Here is a 21676-nt window from a genome sequence, read left to right on the forward strand (position 1 = left end):
TGGATATTTTATTATGACGACCCGAGTAGACCAATATAAACAGTTATGATGCTTGGACATTAAGAGGAAGGTGAGGGGAGCAAATAAGGCCACCAGAGATTCATCCACTCAACCAACATGTATTGTAGATGTCTGGCAATGTGCTAGGTTCTGAGTCTACAAGGATGAAAAGCTAAGTTCTTGCCTTCAGTGAATTCAGTCTACTTGAGGACAAAATTCTAACATAGTATGAATGTGCCATAAGAGAAATAGTCCCCTGGTGCTTTGGAAACACAGAAGAGGGGTTTCTCAGCCAGCCATGAAAGGGGTGCACAAAGCTTCAAGAAAGACATGATGTGATGTCTGGGCTAAGTGCTTTCAAAAAACCAAATCAAAGACACCAAAAAAAACCACCACTTTCTTCCGATTATTTGACTAGGACTGTATTTTTGAACTGGAAAAAATAAATATCATTGAAGAAGAGGATGTTTGCTGTGAGCAATGTGAGGTTTTCTTCTGGCCATGCTGCGTTAAGGCAGAGGACTGAAGCGCAGCTATCTTTCTGAGCCAGAGAGAGCGATTTAGCAGCAGCTCACACTGCAGTGGTCATCCAGCCAGGGCGCCGTCGGGCTCTGCCCTCCGAGAACAGTGCCAGTGAGAAGAGAAGAATTTAAGAGAACTCCAGAGAAGACAAGTAGAGAAGAGGCAAGCAGAAGTAAGAAGCTGAGAAACAGGAGATGGAGGGGCAGGAGGCAAAACAGGACCAGGGAAGGGGGCAACGTCAAGAATGAAAAGGAGTAGCCCCCCACGTCACATGCTGCCAAGACAGCAGGTGGCAACCCAAAAAATGCCACTGGACTTAACCAAAGGCCATTGATGGCCTCTGGGAAAACAGCTTGTTGAGAAGTGGATCACTGTGTTCAGCTGGGAGGACATTCATGAAAACCCAAGGAAATAAAAGGTGCTTGAGTCACCTTCTGGGATCGGGAAGAGGGGGAGAGTCAGACGACAGAGAGGCAGTGGCAGCGATAATGGTGGGGGGCTCTCATTCTGTTCTTCCGATTTCTGGGAGCTGCGTGAACACAGAGTGGGAAGGACAGAAGTGATGCAAAGGAGAAAAATGGCATTTATTTATTTTTATTATTGTTTTAGAGAGAGAAAGCGTGAGCGGGGAGAGCAGGGAGAGAAAGAGAGAGAAGCAGATACCCTGCTGAGCACAGAGACGGTCCTGGGGCTCCCTCTCACCACCCTGAGATCATGATCTGAGCCAAAACCAAGAGTCAGACACTTAACCGAAAAAAAATGGCATTTACTGACTACATGAAAAATATCACCAACATTCACACAGCCCTTTATGTTTTAGAGAGTCATCCATATATCCTCTCATTTAACCTCAACAACTACTCTTAGAGAAGAGCAGAGGCAGCTGTTTTACCCATGAAGAAATTAAAATCTAGAGGAAAGATAACCAAAATAATCTACCTGAACATCACATGGCAGATAAAGGTAGAAGCAGGACTTCATCCTGAGCCGTGACCCAGTACCTCCAAATGCTTACCCAGCACTTTCACAGAATGAAGCACGCGTGGCTCTGGGCTGGGTCTCAGCTTCCTCATATGACTCATGGGCATAAGAACAGCCTATACCTCACACTGTTAAGAAACATAAAGCACTTCAAGGGGCTGGCTCACCATAAGTGCTCAATAAATGTGAATCACTATTAGCTTACATTCAAGGAGCGTAACATGTACGCCAACCATACACACTGGGTATCCATTCTCGCTGCCTATGAATAGCTGTCCAAACCAGAAATCTAGGTATCAGGCTAGAATCCTCTGTCTCCCTAGGCCACTGCTCAATCAGGCAATGAGTCTAAGCCCATGCTTTTCAACCTTCATGTCATCATTAACGCCTTAAACCTTTTCAGACAGGTTTTCCTTAACTGCATCCCTCCCATGAAATTTTAATAGCATGGATAACTGCTTATCTGTTTATGTACTGCGGCCCTTTTGAATCCTAATATCTGAGATTTTTTTACACCATCCCCCACAACAAGTTTTCGCCCCCTTGGGACCATATCCCCTGCAGGCAGAACACGTCTAATAACCCTTCCTCCTAAATCTCTCTAAATCCATTCCCCTCTTCTCTATCCTCAAGGCCAATGCCTTTTCTTCACAGTTTTTCATCTAGATTGTTCCAACAGCTTCCTCACTGGGCTCCCTGCCCGTATTTCTGCCCGCTTCCCATCCATACACCACCGGAGTAGGCTTTCTAAATGCAAGTCTGTTCATGTCGATCCCTTTCTCCAATGCCATCAGTTGTGCTCCATCACAGATTGGACCTGTACACTGCATTCAGGGCCCCTGCTGAGCAGTCCTGGGCCTGAGCCCCCAGCCTCGGCTGCCACCACCCCACCCGACCCCACCCCCAGGCACTAGGTGCACACAACGTACAGCCATTGCCTCCGTGGCCTGGCACTTTGTTACCTCTGCCTAGGATGCCCTTCCCCTCTGCCTTCCTAGTGAACTCCTACTTACCCTTCAACACTCAGACATAACGTATGGTATGCGCATTCTCTAAAGCCTTCCCCAATTCCATCTTACTGCAGGCTGGGTGAAGCCGCTCTGTCCCTTTCACATACCTCTCTGTCACATCTCTTCAGTTACCTCTAATGATAATAATGACAACCAACATTCACTGAATGTTTAATAGATGCCAGGCTCTATTCTAAGCACTTTACATGTATCATCTCATTTATTTGGAGCAACTTGAGGGCCGGTATTATACTTTATTAATTTCCGTACCTAAATCCCAGCAAACAGTAGAAATTCAATAAATGCTTGATGAAATAATACAGGAAGCAAAGTTTTGGATTTCTCATATCTGCTCTTTCCCCTGACTTACACAGCCCCTCCTACAACGGTTTATGGTCTTTACTCTGGTAATAAGAAGAAGGATGAGATATGATTAGTCCACCAAAGGTTTTAACAGTTTCTTTGAAATACACTCCATGATTTAGTGGGAAAAAAAAAAAAAGTCATTAGAACTGTCTTTCCAAGTGCAAGGGGGAAAAAAATCTAATCTACTATCCAGAACACTCACATATTTACAAATCTAGTCAATTTGAGGGATATAAATAGATCTTAAAATGCCACAGGCAATGGCTTAATCACCTATAGTGGAACAGCTTGGGAAAAACAAAGAAAAGATTTAGAAACATAATATTTAAAAGCATACAAACAGAAGACTTAGAAAAAAAATCAGGTTATATAATAACCTAGTGAAACACTTTGAAATAGAATACTAATACAAAGACAAACAGAAAAATACTTTAAACAACAGAATGAAAAAATTCCTTAGTTCCTTAAGAGTAACTGGAGAAGGTCATTTAAGTCCAATCCACCCCACCCCTACCCCCTGCTAACTGAAATGAAACGAGGGGCTAGCCTTAATAATTTGAAAAGACTACTTCAAGTTGATTCAGAAAGTTTTACTCTCAAAAGAAAACGTGTGTGTATTTATTATATATATGTATTTTATATTTTTTTTACACACACACATATAACCTTCTGAATTTTATCCTTTATTCGACATTACATGAGAAATTCCAGATTTAAGAGTTGGTATCAAGTAAATAATAACTTTCTGGAAACGACCGGAGTTCAGAAAAAAGAGAGCTTCTAAAACAATGTCCTAGGGTTTCCAAATACTGCATTTCACTCCTCATTTATTATAAACTGTGTTATCTCTGGGCAATGAGATTATGGGTGACTTCCATTTTTTTGGTATCTTTCTAGAGCCTTTCCTTTTTAAGAACAAATATGTGCTGCTTTTATATTTGGGGGGGGAAAGAGCTGTTTTCACTTTTTAAAACATATGTTTTGTTAAACTAGTAAGAACATTTGTTATTAATTTACATGTCACTTTCATGTATGGCAGCTAAGTTTCCATCTACGATAACAAATATATATACTTTAAGTCACTACATCTGATAAGTGCCATAAGGCCTAAGATAATTGGACATACTTCCCAAGTAAATGTGAGGTCTCTACATCTCTTCAAATCTGGGCTCTGGGACAGCTTAACCAAAGAATACAGTGAGAGTTAACACTATACCAGTGTCTGGGCCCAGGCCTTAAGAAACTGGCAGCTTCTACTTCCTGTGTCTTGAAACTCAGCCACCATACTGTAAGGAAACCCCAGCCACCTGCAGAAAGGCCTATGTGGAGAGGAACCAACAAGCAGCACCAATTTACCAGAAATATGAGTGACACATCTGGGAAGTGGCTCCTCCAGCCCCAGTTAAGCCACTCCGACCCACACCAGGTAGAGCAGAAATGAGTTGCCCCCTTCAGAGCCCTGCCCAAATTGCACATTCATGTAAAAATAAATGACTGTTATCTTTAAGCCAAGTTTTGGAGTAGCTTGTTACACAGTAACAGATAACTAGAATAACATATGATATTTTCTTTGCCTCTACCTTTCCCCAATTATAATTTAAACTCCTTGAGGGTCTGAGTCCATCTTTACGTTCATCTTCATAGTCCTGCCTTCATTCACTCTATAAGCGTGTGAGGACTGATCGGTATCTAGCACCATGCTAGCTAGGTGCTGGAGGTACAGAGGCAAAAACAGTCTCTGCCTTAGAGATGATCACAGTCTATTTTCAGAGAGACAGATAAACAAACAAACAAGAATAGACAATGACAACCATAATTCTCACAGCTTTGGCAGAATAGCCAGCAATGGTGGACAGTCAATAAATATTGGCTAAATAAATGAATGAATGAATCAGGTTCTCAGAACTACTTTGGGAATTATATACTGTCATCCTTTTACAGATGAGGTGTACCAATTAGCGATGTATTACTTCTGAGCTCTACATTCACCCTCTCTGCCCTGCTTTGTGACACTGGGGCTGGCCCCTGTGAACATTTCTCCTTTGCCAGATGGTGCAGTGTTCGTTTTCATCAAAAGAGGGCACTGGAAGGACACTGAAAGGCCACAGCAGAGGAAGGGGCTTATTACTGGATTCCGGATGCTTTATCCCCTCTAAAGCGCACTGCCAGTGGCATTTGGGAAACCCAAAGGTGCTTACTCTCCAGGGAATTTCCCTGCCACTCAGCAGACTGCTAAGGACCAACTCTGGTCCACCCACATGCTCTACCAGGATTCTCAACCCAGTGGGCTGTTCCTACAGACCAGCTCCAGCCTGTACCCTCTGGCAAGGTCACTGGCCACCAGCAGTCACTTCATCTCCAAAGAGGACTGAAACTCAGTCTTGGGGGTGGGGAGGAGCCTCTTATAAGCTCTTAGTGCCCTTACGCTGTACTCTCTCTCCTTCAGCCCTAGAAAAAGTAGACCTCTTCACCACTTCAGTAGTTAACCATAATGAACCTTTTACTAGTTAATAATAATTCTTTATATTAAATTTTCCTTGTTCACATTACTGTGTGGTTTTTGTCTCCTGAATGGATCCTGACTGGCACACGAAGGAATAAAAGGGCTCAAATACGAGGGGCCCGAAAAAGGACAATTGCCCACAGCACCATCAAAGGGCTGATTCGGAATAAAAAGAAATTGAAAGGGAAGAAATAAAGACTCGACAAACAAAAACTGCCACGTCAATCTCATTCAGAATCTTTATTTTGCCTAATCACATTTCTTAGAAAATATTTTTTATCTTCTTCGGTGTTTTTTTAACCTCCCATTTGGTAAACTATTTTTAAAAAATACAATGAAGATGTTGGCTACATGTGAGACGCAAGGGGAGAAAGGGTCAGCAAATACAGAAGCTATAGCGAGCCCAGGTCAGGTGCTCTGAGACATGTGACACTGATCAGAACCAAGGACTGGTATTAAGGACACGGAAGAGCCTCTCAATTAATAGCACAGACTGGAGGACCAGATTGTTGGCGTTCAAATCTCAGCTCTGCTACTACCAAGTTATGTGACCTTGCGTAGTTCGTCTAATACCTTCATTTGTAAAATGCAAATGACAGTAATAGTGTTCACCTCAGAGTTCTATGAGGATAAAGTGAGTTTATGTACGTAAAGCCCTGAGGCCAGAACCCAACCCAAATTCTCTTTCTAACCACTTCTTGACTTCAGTATTCTCAATCTGGTTTTTTCCCCAATATCTTCTGATTTTGGAAAGGTTTCAGATGACCTATCTTGCTCTAAAAACTGCTCTCCTCTAATTTTCCTACCACCTCTGGCCTTCGACCTGGGCCTTGCTGTGAGAAGATGTGGAACATTCTCCTTCCTTAAAGGGCTATCATTTTTTTCCAGGCCCACAAGCGTGGAACCTGTTCAATATAAAAAGAATGGGTATGATATAGTATAGCGGCCATCTCTTAATCAGCTTTCACCTCTTCCTTTTAAATCTGTCCCCTCCCCACTCCGGGTGACTCTGGTGTCCTAAAGGAAGGGCTCATGACTCAACCTAGGCCAGTCAGATGCTGAATCTTGAAAGAAGGCACAGTGGAAGAACTCAGCTGGAGATGGTCATCAATGGCCAGAGATCCCCAGAGTTGCTTCATTCCTGCCTCACTGAGCCCTGACATTTTAGCAATTCCTTCAAGGTTGTGAACCGCCCAGTATACGTTAGAGAAAATCCTATTTTTGCTTATGTTAGCAAGAAGTCTACTGCTTGAACCAAAGAGCCCACACACACGCTGTTAGACCGACTTACATCTTTTGAGTTTCCTCACCTGTACAGTGGGGGTCTCTGAGGTCCCTTCCACCTCTAACCTTCTACAGTTCTAACAACAGAGCAGGTCCCAGCTGATGTGCTCTGCTGGCTCTGCAAATCTCCATAACCACTTGGTCATTACCACTCAGCACCCATACACCTTATACACAAATGGTGGGATTCAGAGATGCTTTAAAGGTCATATATTTAGGTTATGAAACCACAAAGCTCTCCTTTGCCACTTACTACATCTCAGCAGTATTATTTTGGTAACAGCGTCACCACCCTCTCTGCTATGGTGCTGAGCATAAATAGAACATGAACATTTCCAGGAATTGTCAACTTGGCACTTCTTACAAGGAGTTAAGATTTCTTTTATAACATTAACAAAAATAAAGCCTAGGACTAAACTTCTTTTAGAGGTCACATTTCCTTCTCAATTAAAATTTACTGTTTGGAAAAATACAATGTACCCTTTTTTTCCTCTGGGGAAAAAGTCCTCCAAAGAATCATATACATACACTCCTTGCTGTTCAAACTGAGGAACAAGTATAAACACAGCTGCCTATTAAAATCAAGCAAAGGCAAACATTCCTGCAGCTAGCTACAACAACAGCCTACAAGTTTGAACTACACCCATAAAAAGAGAAAGCTACCTTGCTAATCGTATGGTTAAACTCTTGAGGTTGTGCCACCAGAAGAGCTGGTTATTAGAACTGATGGCTTTAAGCTTTCAATAGCAAGATTTAAGAGCTACAAAAGTGGAACCTGATTCCAGTATCAGGAGAGCCAATGCACGATCTCCTAATCACAGCCAAGAAGATTTAGTCTTTTTCTACTCTCAAGGTAGCAAGTTGGGATAGGAGCAACCCAAGGGCTCTCTGTTCCTTGACCCCATATGGCCTCACATTAGACCTTGCCCCCCAAAAAAGAATTAAAAAAAAGATGGGGGAGAGAGAGATACCAACTATGACTTAAGTCTTTTTTTTTTTTTTTTTTTTGACAGAGAGAGAGACAGCGAGAGAGGGAACACAAGCAGGGTAAGTGTGAGAGGTAGAAGCAGGCTTCCCGCCGGGCAGGGAGCCCGATCATGACTTAGTCTTCTGACAATAGGCTGGAAAGAGAAAGAGAAGTTTGTGGGGCTGCATGTCTGGGAATGACTGGAGTAGGGGAGGGAAGATGACTGGGGGCTGGTAAATGATGGATTCCGGAGCAGCCACTTGTCAGAAGTAGGAGGGAGAGAAAAGCACATCTTGAAAACGTGTTTTCATAGGCTATGAATTAGCGGGCTTTGAAGGACCTGGATTCCAAATTTGGCTCTACTCGGTTGAATGAGTGACCTGAACAAGTGAATGAATATCTCTGTGCCTCCATTTTCTCATCTGTGCAGTAACAGTAATAAGACCACCTGTCTCACTGAGTTAGTGCCACAATTAAGTGAATTAATAAATGCAAAGGACCTGGACCAGTACCTGGCACAAAGTAAAGCCACCAGTAAATATTATGATAGTTATTTTATTGGCTAAGCCATTCCCAGTCTTCCCAACTTTGTCTCTCTTCTCTCATCCATCCTCAAGCCATCTTCAGCTCACTTTGCAACTGAGGGCCAGCATCCAACTCATTCTCCACTGGCAGGTTCTGTCTCCATTTGGACAACTCGATCTACAGAGCACAAAGTATTCCGGATGGTTTGTAACTACCTAACAATGTGAATAGGCAATGAAAATAATTCCCCCAAATCCAAATTTATCTGCTAACTCAAAACACTCCAGTCAATGTGGTTCTGTGTACATCGAACCCGTGTATCCCCACAGAGCTCTAATGGATTTTAGTACTGGTAGCAAATCACACCTGTGTGGGGTCTGGGATTCTGGAACATTCTTGAGCAATAACGTTCAAGAAACTCAAGAAATTTAAAACACTGTGATTACGGAATCAAAACAAAACTACATATCTTTCTGTATCCATTCCTACCACCTTTCCACTTCACCTCACCAGAAAACAAGAACAACTCTTCAAGCAAGTACATAACTTTGGGAAGCTCATACTTGGGGAGCAACAAGTGACAAAGGAGCCACACGCCTACTCAGTTGGTCAGATTTCAAGGTTCTCAACCCTGGCTGCACCTTAAAATAACTTCATGAGGCGTTCATGCACGTTCCTGCACTTGCACGTGTGCACATGCGTGTGTATGTGTGTTTATAAGTGTGTGTGTATGTGTGTCTTAATACCACTGCCCAAATCACACCTCCACAGATTTTGGCATGAATTGGCCTATGTCGAAGTCTAGGGATCAGTAGTTTTTTTAAAGCCAGGTTTGAGAAAGACTAAGCGAAATGAACCACAAGAGTCAATAGGGTGATTGATGTAGCCAAGTGGCCCATACATCCACAGGAGGGAGAAAAAAGCACAGTGAGAATTTCTAAGAGAAAAGAACATTAAATCCATTTTTAAAAGTGAAATGGAGGCATCCCTGCTGGGGAGAGGCCTGTCACATGGTTTGCTATTCCTAGAAAGAGCTACAATTAGCTGCCAACAGATGCATTATTTCATCAGTCCCATAAATACTCGATAAAAGTCTTCTGCTCTTCCTTTATGTCAACCTTGCAGAAGCAGGGGGGGAAATCTTCTGATAAAATGCAGTACTAAACTATAAAAATTTCCTTTTAAATGATAAAATTAGCATTAATAAAAATAAAAAATTTTAGCAAAATCTTATCCCAGTATACCTCTAAAAGCCCTTGGAAATTTTCCTCTTAAAACAAACAAAAGCATTAGTACAATTGTTTAAAAGCTCATTTCAATTATTAATGCTACAGCATAATATAATTCCATTTCAGACCCAGTGGGAAGTCAAGATTGCATAGCAGAAAAAAATCCTAAATCAAGATTGGGAAGCCTGGATTCTAGTTTGGCAATAAATTACATCAACTAACTATGTAATCATGGGCAAGTTGACTTAATCTCCATATGCCTCAGCTTTTTCACAGAAAAATTAGATGATCTGTGAGTCCCTCGTGGCCTAAAATTCTGGGATACCAGAATATGTCTCCATCTTGCTGACTCCGAACATGTTTATAATTTAGAAAATGTAAAATTAAGTCATTCCGGCAATTCTACTAATAAATTTAACCAATTCCCAGCCACTATGCATAATCTGAAGGAGCAAAACAATAAAGGACCTTGAATTTGGCACCATTTTCTATCTGAACTGGAGCTGGAGGCTTCCTTCCCCAACTATGCAACCAGGGGACGGCTCCTGCCCCAAACTCCTGGCTTTCTAAACGAGAAAATGCATGAAATGCATCTTTACAATTTTTGCCACATCTTCATGCCATTATTTTCCTAGTATATTTCTTTATGTGATCATTTTTACTTAAATAAAAGCAATGTCTTTTTAAAAGTAGCTTCATAAATAGAAAACAGTTTTACTTGCCATAAATGGAAGGAAACCATTAAACTAATGCAAGGGAAAGAAGGGAACACAACTCAATTCTAGCTAAATACTGTTGTCCACCGAAGGCATGAGACATAAAGAGCTTCTTCTCTTTGTTAAAAAGAAAAACTGGCAAGTGTCAAGAGAGATGATGGGGCGTCTGGGTGGCTCAGTCAGTTAAGCAGCTGCCTTTGGCTCAGGTCATAATCCTAGGGTCCTGGGATCGAGCCCCACATCGGGCTCCCTGCTCGGTGGGAAGCCTGCTTCTCCCTCTCCCTCTGCCTGCCTCTCTGCCTACTCGTTCTCTCTCTGTATCTCTCTGCCAAATAAATAAATAAAATTAAAAAAAAAAAAGTGTCAAGAGAGATGCTACAGCAAAGGGAGGATTTCACCTGGATGTCATCAGGATTGAAACAGAAAGAAAAAGGAAATGACTCTCTCACTGTGATTCACTCCCATATCTGCATTTCATCTAAAATCATTCTGAGAGCCACCCAAGATCATGGCTGTGCACACATCTCACAATTTGGGAAGCCCAACAATGAATGGTCAAGACTGGGCCTTTGCTGACGTGCGGCGTGACTCAGCTCTCCGCGAGGAAGGTTCTTATCCCAGACGGGCCTGGGCTCTAGCCACACTGTCACTGAGGGCTCCCACCAGAGGGCCTGTGTTTCCGTGGTCCCCTCTATCTGAAACGGTCCTCCTCCAAGTACCCACTCTGTTGCAGAATTCAGGTCTCTGCTCCACGTCCTCATGGCAGAGAGGCTTTCTCTGACCACCCTGTACAATGTGCGAAGCCCTTCCTCACCACCAGACACTCTTCACAGTGCTAGTATTCACGCATTCGCTTCTGTCTATTCCCATCAGACTACAGCATATGGTGAGCTCTAGAAGAGCTGGGGCTTTGTTTCCCATAACACCCTAGTACCTGATGTCAATACTCAATATTTCCTCAATGAATAAATAAATCCCCTGAACTGATCTGGAGGTCTTTCACATGTCTTTACTTCCTAGTGCCTGGTATCTAGTTGGTCCTCAGGCTGCGTATGATAATCACACTGGGGCTCTCTGCAGACTCTGCCCTTACCACAGGGAAGGGTCTTACCGTGGATGCTGACCCACCACTCCCTCTTGAGTACACAGGATGCCACAAAGTGAACTCTACCCAGCCACAGCAGAAGTGCCTGGAGAGACCACAAGCTAGATGAACTGAGATCAACACCGAACTTATTATACGCAGAGTAGGGCCAATTCATGGTATGACTGGAGAATCCCAGGTTAGAAATCTCTCCAGTAAACCTATTAACAATTCCTAAGGTTTTTGCCATTATTGCTCATAACTTCAGATGCATCCAAGTATACATCTGAGAGCCAGAGTAGATCTTGAGATAGTAGCTGATGTGCCTCTGCATGGTCACACAAGGTCAGCTCCAAGAGGAACAGGCTGAGCCCTGGAGCCCTTGGATAGAAGGAAAAACAGACCAGCCCTGCATCCTGCACCAGTGAGGGCAGCCAATGTCAGGGCATAGGGTCCGTGGTGAGGACCGGCTGAAGCTGAGGCAAAGTTGAAGCAAACAGCCTCAGGAGGCTAGAGTGTTCAGGCATCTGATGCTAACATATGAGGCACTGAGCTGTGTTCCAAGACATCAGTCCTTCATCCTTGCCAGTGGCTAAGAGGACGTAAAGCCAGAATCTAGCCTACAGAGAAGGGGGGGAGAAAAAAACTCCCAAGCCTAACGTAAGACTGGAATTAAAGGCAAAGCTGCCAGGCTGACTGGTAAGTGAGAATCACAGCAGAGACCCAGTCCCACAAACAGGGCCAGCACGGTGGAACAGGGAGTCCTGGGGCCCAGGAGTCACTCGCACCATGACTTAGGCTAAGTCCCACCAGCTGGTGGCACTAGGGCTGCCATAAACCTCTTTTCCAGACCCAGATTAGCTCAGGCACTAGGGAGAGCCTGTCAGCAGACAGGGCCCATGAGCAGTAGAAAGCCAAGCAGGTAGGCACATGCTGCCTACACCCAGACTCAGCACTGTTCTCATCTCCTAAAAGACCGGACAGGAGCCCACAGACGATTGCCAGCTGATCTATTGTCTATTATGCGTCCTTGGCCAGCGACGGACACACTGTGAAGTGTCCCTTCGGCAGTGCCAAGCTGGATTAAGTAATTTTATTGCCAGAATTTCTCTTCTAAAATATAAGAGTCCTCACAGGGTGAGAAAAACACAAAATCAATTATGCATTAACATCTTAGACTTTTTTTTAAAAAAACATAAATAGGAAGACCCATCAGCTAGGTAGGCTCTGAAAGAACCAAAGGTTTAAGGTGTTTTTTTATTTTGGGGGATTTGTTGGGGGTAGAGTTTAAGAGACCAGAGAAGGTTAAGATACAACTGGATTCTTCTCTAATAAAAAGCAACTAAGTAGGATCTATCACCAAATAGGGCCTGTAGAGGCAACTCAAAATTTACAAGTGAAACACAGAAATTAAACAAGCAAAGAGGAAACCAGGATTCTCTGAGAAGCCCAAAACAAGAACACTTTTTAATAAAATTAAATCAGCTCATTCTTGGAGAAGTTTTGGCCTTTTGACCAAAGAGAAAGCCATTCCTGCCCATTGGTTCTCAGACCTCCCAAGAGGAGACCACCAATCTACACAAATTAATTAATAATGACAATGAAAATGAGCAAAAGATCAGACAAGGTTAACATACACATAATACATAAGCACCACATCTTCCTACAGTTTAGTTCCTCAAAATTCAAAAATGCCTTTGTAAAAATTTAAATGGTCTTTTTAAAAGTTCATTAAAATTATTCTTACAACAACGGAGAAGCACGGGTTCCTGGGAAAGAGACCTCTGCACCCATCTGCATTTTTTACAGAAATATTAAATTGAAGGCATCTCAACTCTGACACTCCAGGATTTTCCAAAAAAAAAAAAAAAACTTAGGTTTTCAATTAATTAACTCCCAGTGAATTTTAGAATTAAAATATCACCATCAACTTAATTAAATACTGAAAGTTTATTTATCCCAAATAAATAATTAATTAATTTAAATTAAGTCTATCATTTCCTCCATCCCCTATTCTCTCACACACATTATATTTTTTATTTGTATCTTTATATATCTTGCTAAAACTTATGGTATTGCAGATTTTCCATAAGTGGATTTTAAAAGTGATTTTTATGAAAGAGAAAACTACAAAGTGAAGAAGCGAATGATAAACTTCAAATTCAGGATTTACCAGTAAGTAGGGGTTGGGGCTGAGGTAGGCCTGAGAAGAAACACCCAGGGTCCTCAAAGGCAATGGTAATATATTTTTTTAAAACTGAGTGATGGGGAGACAGATGTTCACTGCACCATTATTCTCTATACCTTACTTGTATTTTATAATCTTACTTAAAATACTCAATAATTAACAAAACTTACTTTAAAACTAAGTTTATGTTATTATCATTGCAGAAGGTATATAGAAACATATGTAAATCAAACTCTCTCTTCAAAACATTTTTCAATAGCCGTGTTACTCGGACAAAAAGTAAAACAAGAGTACTTAAAATTTGTACAGTAGCTAACCTATCCTTCCATTTGAACACTTCCACAGAACTAACAAATTAATATTTTTCATGCAGACACACTCAATTTTTCCTCACATTATACTGTTTCATTCTGCTTACTTTAAAAAACAAACTAGTTTTCCCTCAACTTCCATGTAACTTTCACCATTTGGTAAAAAACATCATAATTTTTTCTTGTTCTCTAAATAAAACAAAAAATTAAAATGGGGTCACACCTCTATGAACAACATACAACAGGACTAGTTACATCACCCAAAATGATTGTAAAATTAAATGAAATATTTTGGTAGTAACGGGGTTTCAGTTCACTTGTTTTGTTGTTTCCAACTATCTGGTGCCAAGAGGAATCTCTAAGTCAAATACCAGGAAAAGACACTGGATACCCTAATACTTCTCTTAATGTGTCCCCCAGTCTATGTTATTTATTCTGCTTTCAGTAAAGTGGTAGAAATGTCTTAGATACTTTAGTTTGGATTTGTTCACACACCTGAAGTATTTAATTTTGTAAGGACACTCGAACTTGAAAATTCCTGGGGCCCGGAAAGGATGGCTATTTTCAGTACTTCAAAAAGCCTAAAACACATTTACCTGTAATTTGGACATGCTAGAAAATGAAAATGTGTTTGCTTTTTTCCCCTGGGATTTAACCAAGCTTTCCTAAGTTAAGTGGTTACCTCACGCAGAGCAGATATTCAGACATATGTCATTAATAAAAATAGGATTCATCATGATTAGTTAGTAACTGTGGTCTGAAAAATCATTCAAAATATGCAGTCCATGAAAAAGAAAACCCCAAAACAAAAACAAAATATGAGGTCCATGGGGCAAAAATAATAAAATTGGTCTTTTACTACTGGCATTTGTTTTTTAACCAGTTTTGTTGGTATTTTTAAAACTGCAACAACAAAGTCTGAGGACCACTGTCCTAGAGGAGTTCTAACTATCACTGCTTTCAAAATCTCCGGAGAATGTTGATTTCCTAACTGTTCCAAAATTTGCAAAGTCAACTTTCAATTTTTTATTTTTTTATTTTCTTGTTTAATTAATTAATTTTATTTTATTTATAGATTTTTTTTTTCAGGCAATTCAGTTCTCTGCTCCCCCAGCTTTGTAAAACAGTAAAAGTCATGGAGTTGTTAAGAGGGAAAATGTTTCACATCACATCTTCCTCCTGCTACAAGCCAGGCTTGTAGCACTGGGACTGTTTCTCTTCTCCATAGCTTCTAACTTTCTTTAAAATCAAAATGCGACCCTCCCCAAACTACTATTCTTATAACAGTAAATGCTCTGGGTGTCTGAACAAAGCCAAACTAAAAAAGACCGACTTTCAATCAATAACCTTTAAAAACTTACTTAACCAGCTTTCGAAATAATCCCCTTGGCCATGCAGGATAGCCTAGGGAACAGGTGCAAGGCGTGCCTTCCTAGAGGCTGTCTCCTCCTTCATGAAGCTGACCTTTTCCAGCAGCTCTGGCACCCCACAAATCAGTTATCAGTAAGCCTAAAGCCTGCTTTCCCATCTGCACTTTCCAAATGGCTCCCCATGCCAAGCGCTGAGATATGACCTGGCTCTCAGATGAGAACATGCCTCCCAGGTGACTCGCCAAGTTTCCCTGGAAGCATTTTCTAAATGTATTCTCTGACCTCCCTCCTCACCCTCTCGATCATGGCTCATTCTTCCTTCCCTGCACTTCCTAATTCCACCTCCTCATCCTGCGCCTCCAACACCCTGTGCCTTCAGTCCAAACTCCTTACCCACCCCCAGCCTAAAACCCCAACTTCACATCCAAAGGACACAGTTTCGACAATTTTGCACCTGGTTTGCAGTGATCTTTTTGAGGCCTACCTGCAGGCTGCTCAATTATGGCTTCTTCCCTTGCCTTCTCCAGCTTCTCCCTAACCCAGGGAAATTCCTGCAAGGAATCTAGGAATGCATCAAATGCTTTAGGACCTCTGGAAGGTAGGATATCCAGCAGCAGCATTGTTTTCCGGAGGCCTGTGGCTTGAGCTTTGATTTCTTGAACATGGTTTTCTGTCAGGACCCCTTCCTGGTAAAGATACTGAAGAACCAGTCCCTCCACCAGTACCTCCGCACCCAGCTCCAGGCGAAGGGAGCGAAGCACTTGCTTGTCTCTAGCCTCCATTTCTCCCTGGGAGAAGACAAAATAGTAGCTCAGATTACAGGGAGCTCACCAACCACTAAAGACAGTGTCCTACATGCGGTGCAAGCTCCTTAAGGTCAGGTACAACTTGGAACCTTAGCAGAGTGCCAGGCCATGGTGTTTGGTACACAGCTGTTAAGCCAAAGCAAAGTAATTTTGAATGTTTCCGAACATAATGAACGACGCTGAATACGAATCATCTTTTCTATTTTTGCTTTCCGCACAATGGAATCCTAGCTCCATTCCTTGCTTGATAAAGAGGTTTGGAAAAAACTGGGCCATGGACCCTGCTTAAAAAGCAACTTTGATCTGAAAATTACAGAGCAGCTTTTCATTTTAACATACTTAAAAAGAAACAGTGGCTTTATTTTAACATAGCCTTCATCAGATATACCCCAATACCAGGGAAATTGCCAATAAAGCATGCAGGGTGCCCTTCTGACCACGGGCATTTGCTGAACCTGCATAGCAATGGGAGTGGGCCCAGAAACCGGTAGGTACCACTAAGTTAAGGTTCTTTTCCCCTAAGAAAAAAGCCCTATACACTATCATCTCCAAGAAAAATATTTATTGTGTGTGACTCTACAATAAACCTTATATATGGTCACAGACTCCAGCCCAGCCCTCTAAGAATCCCGAAACTCTATCACAACACTGCCCAGATCACACATGTATGGAACATTTAGTGGGGATTTTTTTTTTCTTTACAAGGAAAAAATGTCCACACGCCAGCCCTGGTCAGTAGCCACGCACGATTTTAAGGCCTGTTTTCAAGACCACTGCCCGAGTTTGAGGGCGCTTGTGCGGAGGATATGACGGTAAAGAAGCGGCGGGGAGTGCGGGGGAGGCGGCAGATGGGGCTTCCAGGCCCCCACGGAAAGTACAACCGGCCGGCGACCCGACCCCACTCCTTCGAGCAGCCCTCGGGGAAGTCCGGGAGGTGGCAGGTGAGGGGAAGGGTGTGCACTTTTGGCTGCCAACGCCCATTTGGAGCTTTTTATTCCCTGCCTCGCCAGCTGAAGTCCTGTTGTGTTACGAACAGGAAGAACTAGGAGGAATTTTCGGGGCAATCTGACAAGGTAAAAAGTGGGTGCTGGGAATGATCCTCAGAGCAGACTGAAGGGGTAGCGGCCCCCGGCATCCCCACCGCCACCCCAACCCGGGCCCAGCTCGGAAATGCCGCGAACAAATTAGGGGGGGGCGGGGAGCCACGCAGGGCCCAGGCCACAGACTCCACCTTGCGGGGCCTTTGAGAAAAAATGGATACGGGGTTTCTGATTTCCTGTTACTTACGTCTGCAAACACGTATATTAAAAAAAAAAAAAGAAAGAAAGAAAGAAACCGCAACCGGAATCCAGACTGTTAGGGAACCTGTACCATAAGCACCATCTTTGTTGAAGGCGAAAGCCCTGAACAGGAAGTGTTGTCTCCATCTTTCTTAAGGGCAAACACAGGAAGTGCTGTAGCCATCATTATTGGGGGGAGGGGACAAGTGTCGGACTGAAGCCTTTTCCGCCATGTTTGCTGTGGGTAAACAATAAAGCGGCCTGGAGATGGAAAAGAGCATCACTTAGGGTGTTACCTAAGGAAAGTAGTATTTTAACACAGGAACTCCACAGTCTTGCACACAACTGACATAATAGATGGTTAGGTCTCAAAAGTCACCTTATCAGCGTAGCCTTCCATGACCACTATTTAAAATTGCAACATTCATCTCCTGCACTCCCCATCCCTTTTCCAACTTCGTTTTTATCTGTAGCATGTACACCATCTTATTAAAACTTTTACTTAATTATCTGTCTTTTGTTTCCCTCCACTAAAATGCAGCGTCGTTTATATCTTATATCACAAGAGTTCCTGCCCACAAAGAGATTATACGTCAGTAAATTATTCAGTTACAGCAACCAGCTAGCTACTCTGGAAAGAAAAGGATTGGTCACGGGGAATTGGGGATATTCACAATCATTAGAAAGGCTGGAAGAGGCCTGGGCATCCGAGAATGACTCCCTAGACAACACTGCCTAACTGACCACAATCGGGAAATCCTATCCCCATCTCTTCTCAACAGAGAGATCAAGTGACTGGGCATTGAAACACTGCTGCGGAAAACCCAAGGTCTCCACAGCTGTATTTGCCAGCAACATCAAAACAGCACCTGCAAATCTTACTCTGATGTTTGCAATTGGTGAGACCTATTTCAAATGCAGAACATTTGCAGCAAGGGTGTCTGGAGCATGTGGTTTGGAGTTTTCCAGCTTCTGAAGCACAGAAAGACATTCTAAAAAGAGAATGGATGTTACTGGGGGGTGACCTGCTGAGTTCACCACATTTTTTCATTCGGAAAGCAAGACAAATGCATGATCCAAATATAGAGACATATAAGAATATCAAAAGGAGGGTCATTCCTGAACTCCTTTATGAAATGGGGCAATCAATAAACACATTCATTGATTCACTTTTAAATCAATTGGGTGATACATGCAGAAAGTCGAATACCTGCAGGGAAAATACCTCAAATATCATTATTTCTATAAAGGTTCTCTCAACCAACACCTCTAGTGGAAGATTAAAAACTTTGTAAGCAAATCAATGGAAAGCAATTCTAAACCTCCCTCCTCAAAACCTTCTAATTTTTGTAACCAGTTTAAAGTGTTACTATACCAATATACCATTTTATTATACCAGTAGTGACAATTTTTTAATGGGTGGCAAGTATTATTATTATTATTAGCATTTATCTTTTTAAGATTTTATTCATTTGACAGAGAGAGAGCGTGCACACAAGCAGGGGGAGTGGCAGACAGAGGGAGAGGGAGAAGCAGGCTCACCGCTGAGCAGGGAGCCCGATGTGGGGCTCCATCCCAGGCAGCCGTTTAACAGACTAAGCCACCCAGGCACCCCTATTATTAGCATTTTACATATGTGAAGACTGTGGAATCAAAGTGGACAAATGTCCTAGTGAAAATTTCACAGCTAATATATGCCAAACCTGAATTCTAACCAGGTCCTTCCAATTTCATGCCCTTTCCAATACCCAGTTTACCACACGGCCATGTATGGTGAAGAGTCTGTTGTTCTAACGACAGCCAAAATATTGACAAATCATTCTGGTGCCACCTCCCACTTGATACTCCTGAGTTCCTGGTACTCTCTTCACTCTCTACCTCTTTTTTTCTTTTCTCTTCTCTGGAACTGCTTTCCTTTCCTGCAAAAGATTTATCTTTTGTATGTGGACAGGTTTTAGCAACATTCTCTGCCTTCATCCAGATAAAGTGCAGACCTTTTGCGATACTAGCAATAGCTGAGGTTACAGACTTTGCGGTGTAATTTTTCCAAGTATAAACTTTGATAATTTTCAAACATATACTAAAGTTGAAACATACGGCACAAAGCACACCCATATAAAACTACCTAGCTTAAAACACTTCCTAATGACATGTTCTATTTGGAAAGGCTTGAGATCTTCTGGAAACTAGAAGGAGACATTGATGATGAGTCCAGGGAGCCAACAATGAGTTCCATGAGAGTTCACAGAAGAGAAGAAAAGAGTGTAAGAGGCAGCAAGAGAAGAGTTAGTGCAGGAGCGGAGGGCCATGGAGTCCAGATGGTGAGCAACCTAAGAGGTTGGCTATTAAGGATCTGACTGAAAGCCCCTGATCATTAAATTCCTCTTCCAATGGCAAATTTAGATGAGCATTCATGTTGCCCCCAAAGCAACTAGGCTGACTGATTGACTAGCCAACTGCCCTCAGTCAGCTCATTGCAGGATCACCACCCCACTAATTACCATACAATGATACTTCTGAGCAGCACGCCAGAGGTTCAGCTTCACTAATACAAATATCTAAGGACAGCAGCCTAAAAAGTCAAACACAGATCAGAATCACTATCACAGATGATTACTCCTCCACTCTGTTTATTCTCTGTCTGTAGGCTGGAAATGTGCCCCCACAGAGGATTAAGCACCTGTTACCCAGTGGTAACAAATCTATTTTCAGGAAGGACAGATATTTTCCTTTTTCTCTTTCCCCTACTGTGTTTAGTTGTGTCAAGTTGTATACTCATTGTTAGTTTGCAAAATAAAGAGTCAAAAAGAACAAATGTAGTATTTTTCTGTCTTTCAATCTGGTCTTTTCGTTCTGCAGATTTCAAAACAAAAATCAAAGGAGTCAGACATTTTCAGTTCTTCCTGTTTCATGAATGTGGAAATTAAGCCATGGGGAAAAAGAGATTCTTTTCAAGCATACTTGAAACAGTTACAGAAATAGATCATGACTTAACTTACAAAGAAACTTCAATAAATTCCAAAAAATCAACAGCATACAAACTATGTACTCCACCATTTCACAATAAAATTAGAAACCTTAACAAAAAGATACCTTCAATAAATCCCATAAGCTTAGAAACTAAATGAAATAACTCTTAAGGGGTGCCTGGGTGGTTCAGTCGGTTAAACATCTGCCTTCAGCTCAGGTCATGATCCCAGGGTCCTGGGATCCAGCCTCACATTAGGCTCCCTGCTCGGTGGGGACTCTACTTCTCCTTCTCCCTCTCCTTCTGCCTCTCCCCCTACTTGTGCTCTCTCTCTCTCTCTTACTCTCTGTCAAATAAATAAAAAATAAAATCTTAAAAAATATAAAAATAGGGGACCAACGTAGGCCTCAGGCAGTTTGAACAGTTTAACTCCAAACATGGATATCAGACCAAATCATACAATTTACATCAACAATATGAATGACAAAATTAAAAAAGAAGAGTTGAAGAGATCCCTGTATGCCCTGTTTTCTCAGTTTGGCCACGTTGTAGATATTGTAGCTTTAAAGACCATGAAGATGAGGGGGCAAGCCTTTGTTATTTTTAAGGAACTGGGCTCATCCACAAATGCCTTGAGACAGTTACAAGGATTTCCATTTTATGGTAAACCAATGCGAATCTAGTATGCAAAAACAGATTCGGATGTAATATCTAAAATGCGTGGCACTTTTGCTGACAAAGAAAAGAAGAAGGAAAAGAAAAAAGCAAAAACTGTGGAACAGACCGCGACCACTGCAAACAAAAAGCCTGGTCAGGGAACACCAAATGCAGCCAATACCCAAGGAAATTCAACACCAAATCCTCAGGTCCCTGATTACCCTCCAAACTATATTTTATTCCTCAATAATTTACCAGAAGAGACTAATGAGATGATGTTATCCATGCTATTTAATCAGTTTCCTGGCTTCAAGGAAATACATTTGGTACCTGGGAGGCATGACATTGCTTTTGTTGAATTTGAAAATGATGGACAGGCTGGAGCTGCCAGGGATGCTTTACAGGGATTTAAAATCACACCGTCACATGCCATGAAGATCACCTATACCAAGAAATAACATATGGGAGAGTTGTCTTTAAAGCACTTGGTGTTATTTATAGTGTTTGTTTTGATAACATTTGGTCAGGCCATTTTTTAATAGTTGGGATGAGGGGGAGTGAAAGTGAAATTTTTGTGAATGATTTAAAAAAAACCTAGTCTTTGTTTAGCCTTCATGAACTATGAAATATGAAGGACTCAATTTTGTATAATAAACTTCTATTTGTATTCTTTAAAAAATATATAAAAATAAAAAATAAAATAACTCTTAAACTCTTGATTAAAAAAAAAAAAAGCCACACACTTCTATTGGCACAGCCATATAGAAAACAGTATGGAGAGTCATAAAAAAATTAAAAGTAGATCTGTCATATGCAGCAATTGGTATTTACTCAAAGGTGTTGAAAACATGTTCATACAAAAACCTGACACGAATATTGATAGCAGCTTTATTCATAATTGCCAAATTT

General features: G+C 41.8%; 2 protein-coding genes across 4 annotated transcripts in view; one reads left to right on the forward strand and one right to left on the reverse strand.

Moving 5' to 3' along the window:
• CRADD (CASP2 and RIPK1 domain containing adaptor with death domain) overlaps nt 1-17279 on the reverse strand; it is a 176622-nt gene extending 159343 nt beyond the window's left edge. For all 3 annotated transcript variants that reach the window (XR_003520098.1, XR_003520097.2, XM_027595253.1), the window contains exons 1-2: nt 17150-17279; nt 15541-15844 (exon numbers count right to left, since the gene is read on the reverse strand). Coding sequence is in view for 1 of the 3 variants with exons in the window: in XM_027595253.1 (XP_027451054.1) it covers nt 15541-15838 (298 nt within the window). In the remaining 2 variants the exon portion in view is untranslated. The remainder of the gene's footprint in view (nt 1-15540; nt 15845-17149) is intronic.
• A 3230-nt stretch (nt 17280-20509) lies between these two features.
• On the forward strand, nt 20510-21385 carry LOC113922880 (U2 small nuclear ribonucleoprotein B''-like). Its single transcript, XM_035721874.1, is given in 1 exon segment — nt 20510-21385. A coding segment is annotated over 1 exon segment (678 nt). The 5' UTR covers nt 20510-20547; the 3' UTR covers nt 21226-21385.
• Nucleotides 21386-21676: the final 291 nt, after the last annotated feature.

This window comes from Zalophus californianus, chromosome 9 (genome assembly GCF_009762305.2).
Source record: "Zalophus californianus isolate mZalCal1 chromosome 9, mZalCal1.pri.v2, whole genome shotgun sequence".
In the NCBI taxonomy this organism is placed as follows: Eukaryota; Metazoa; Chordata; class Mammalia; order Carnivora; family Otariidae; genus Zalophus; species Zalophus californianus.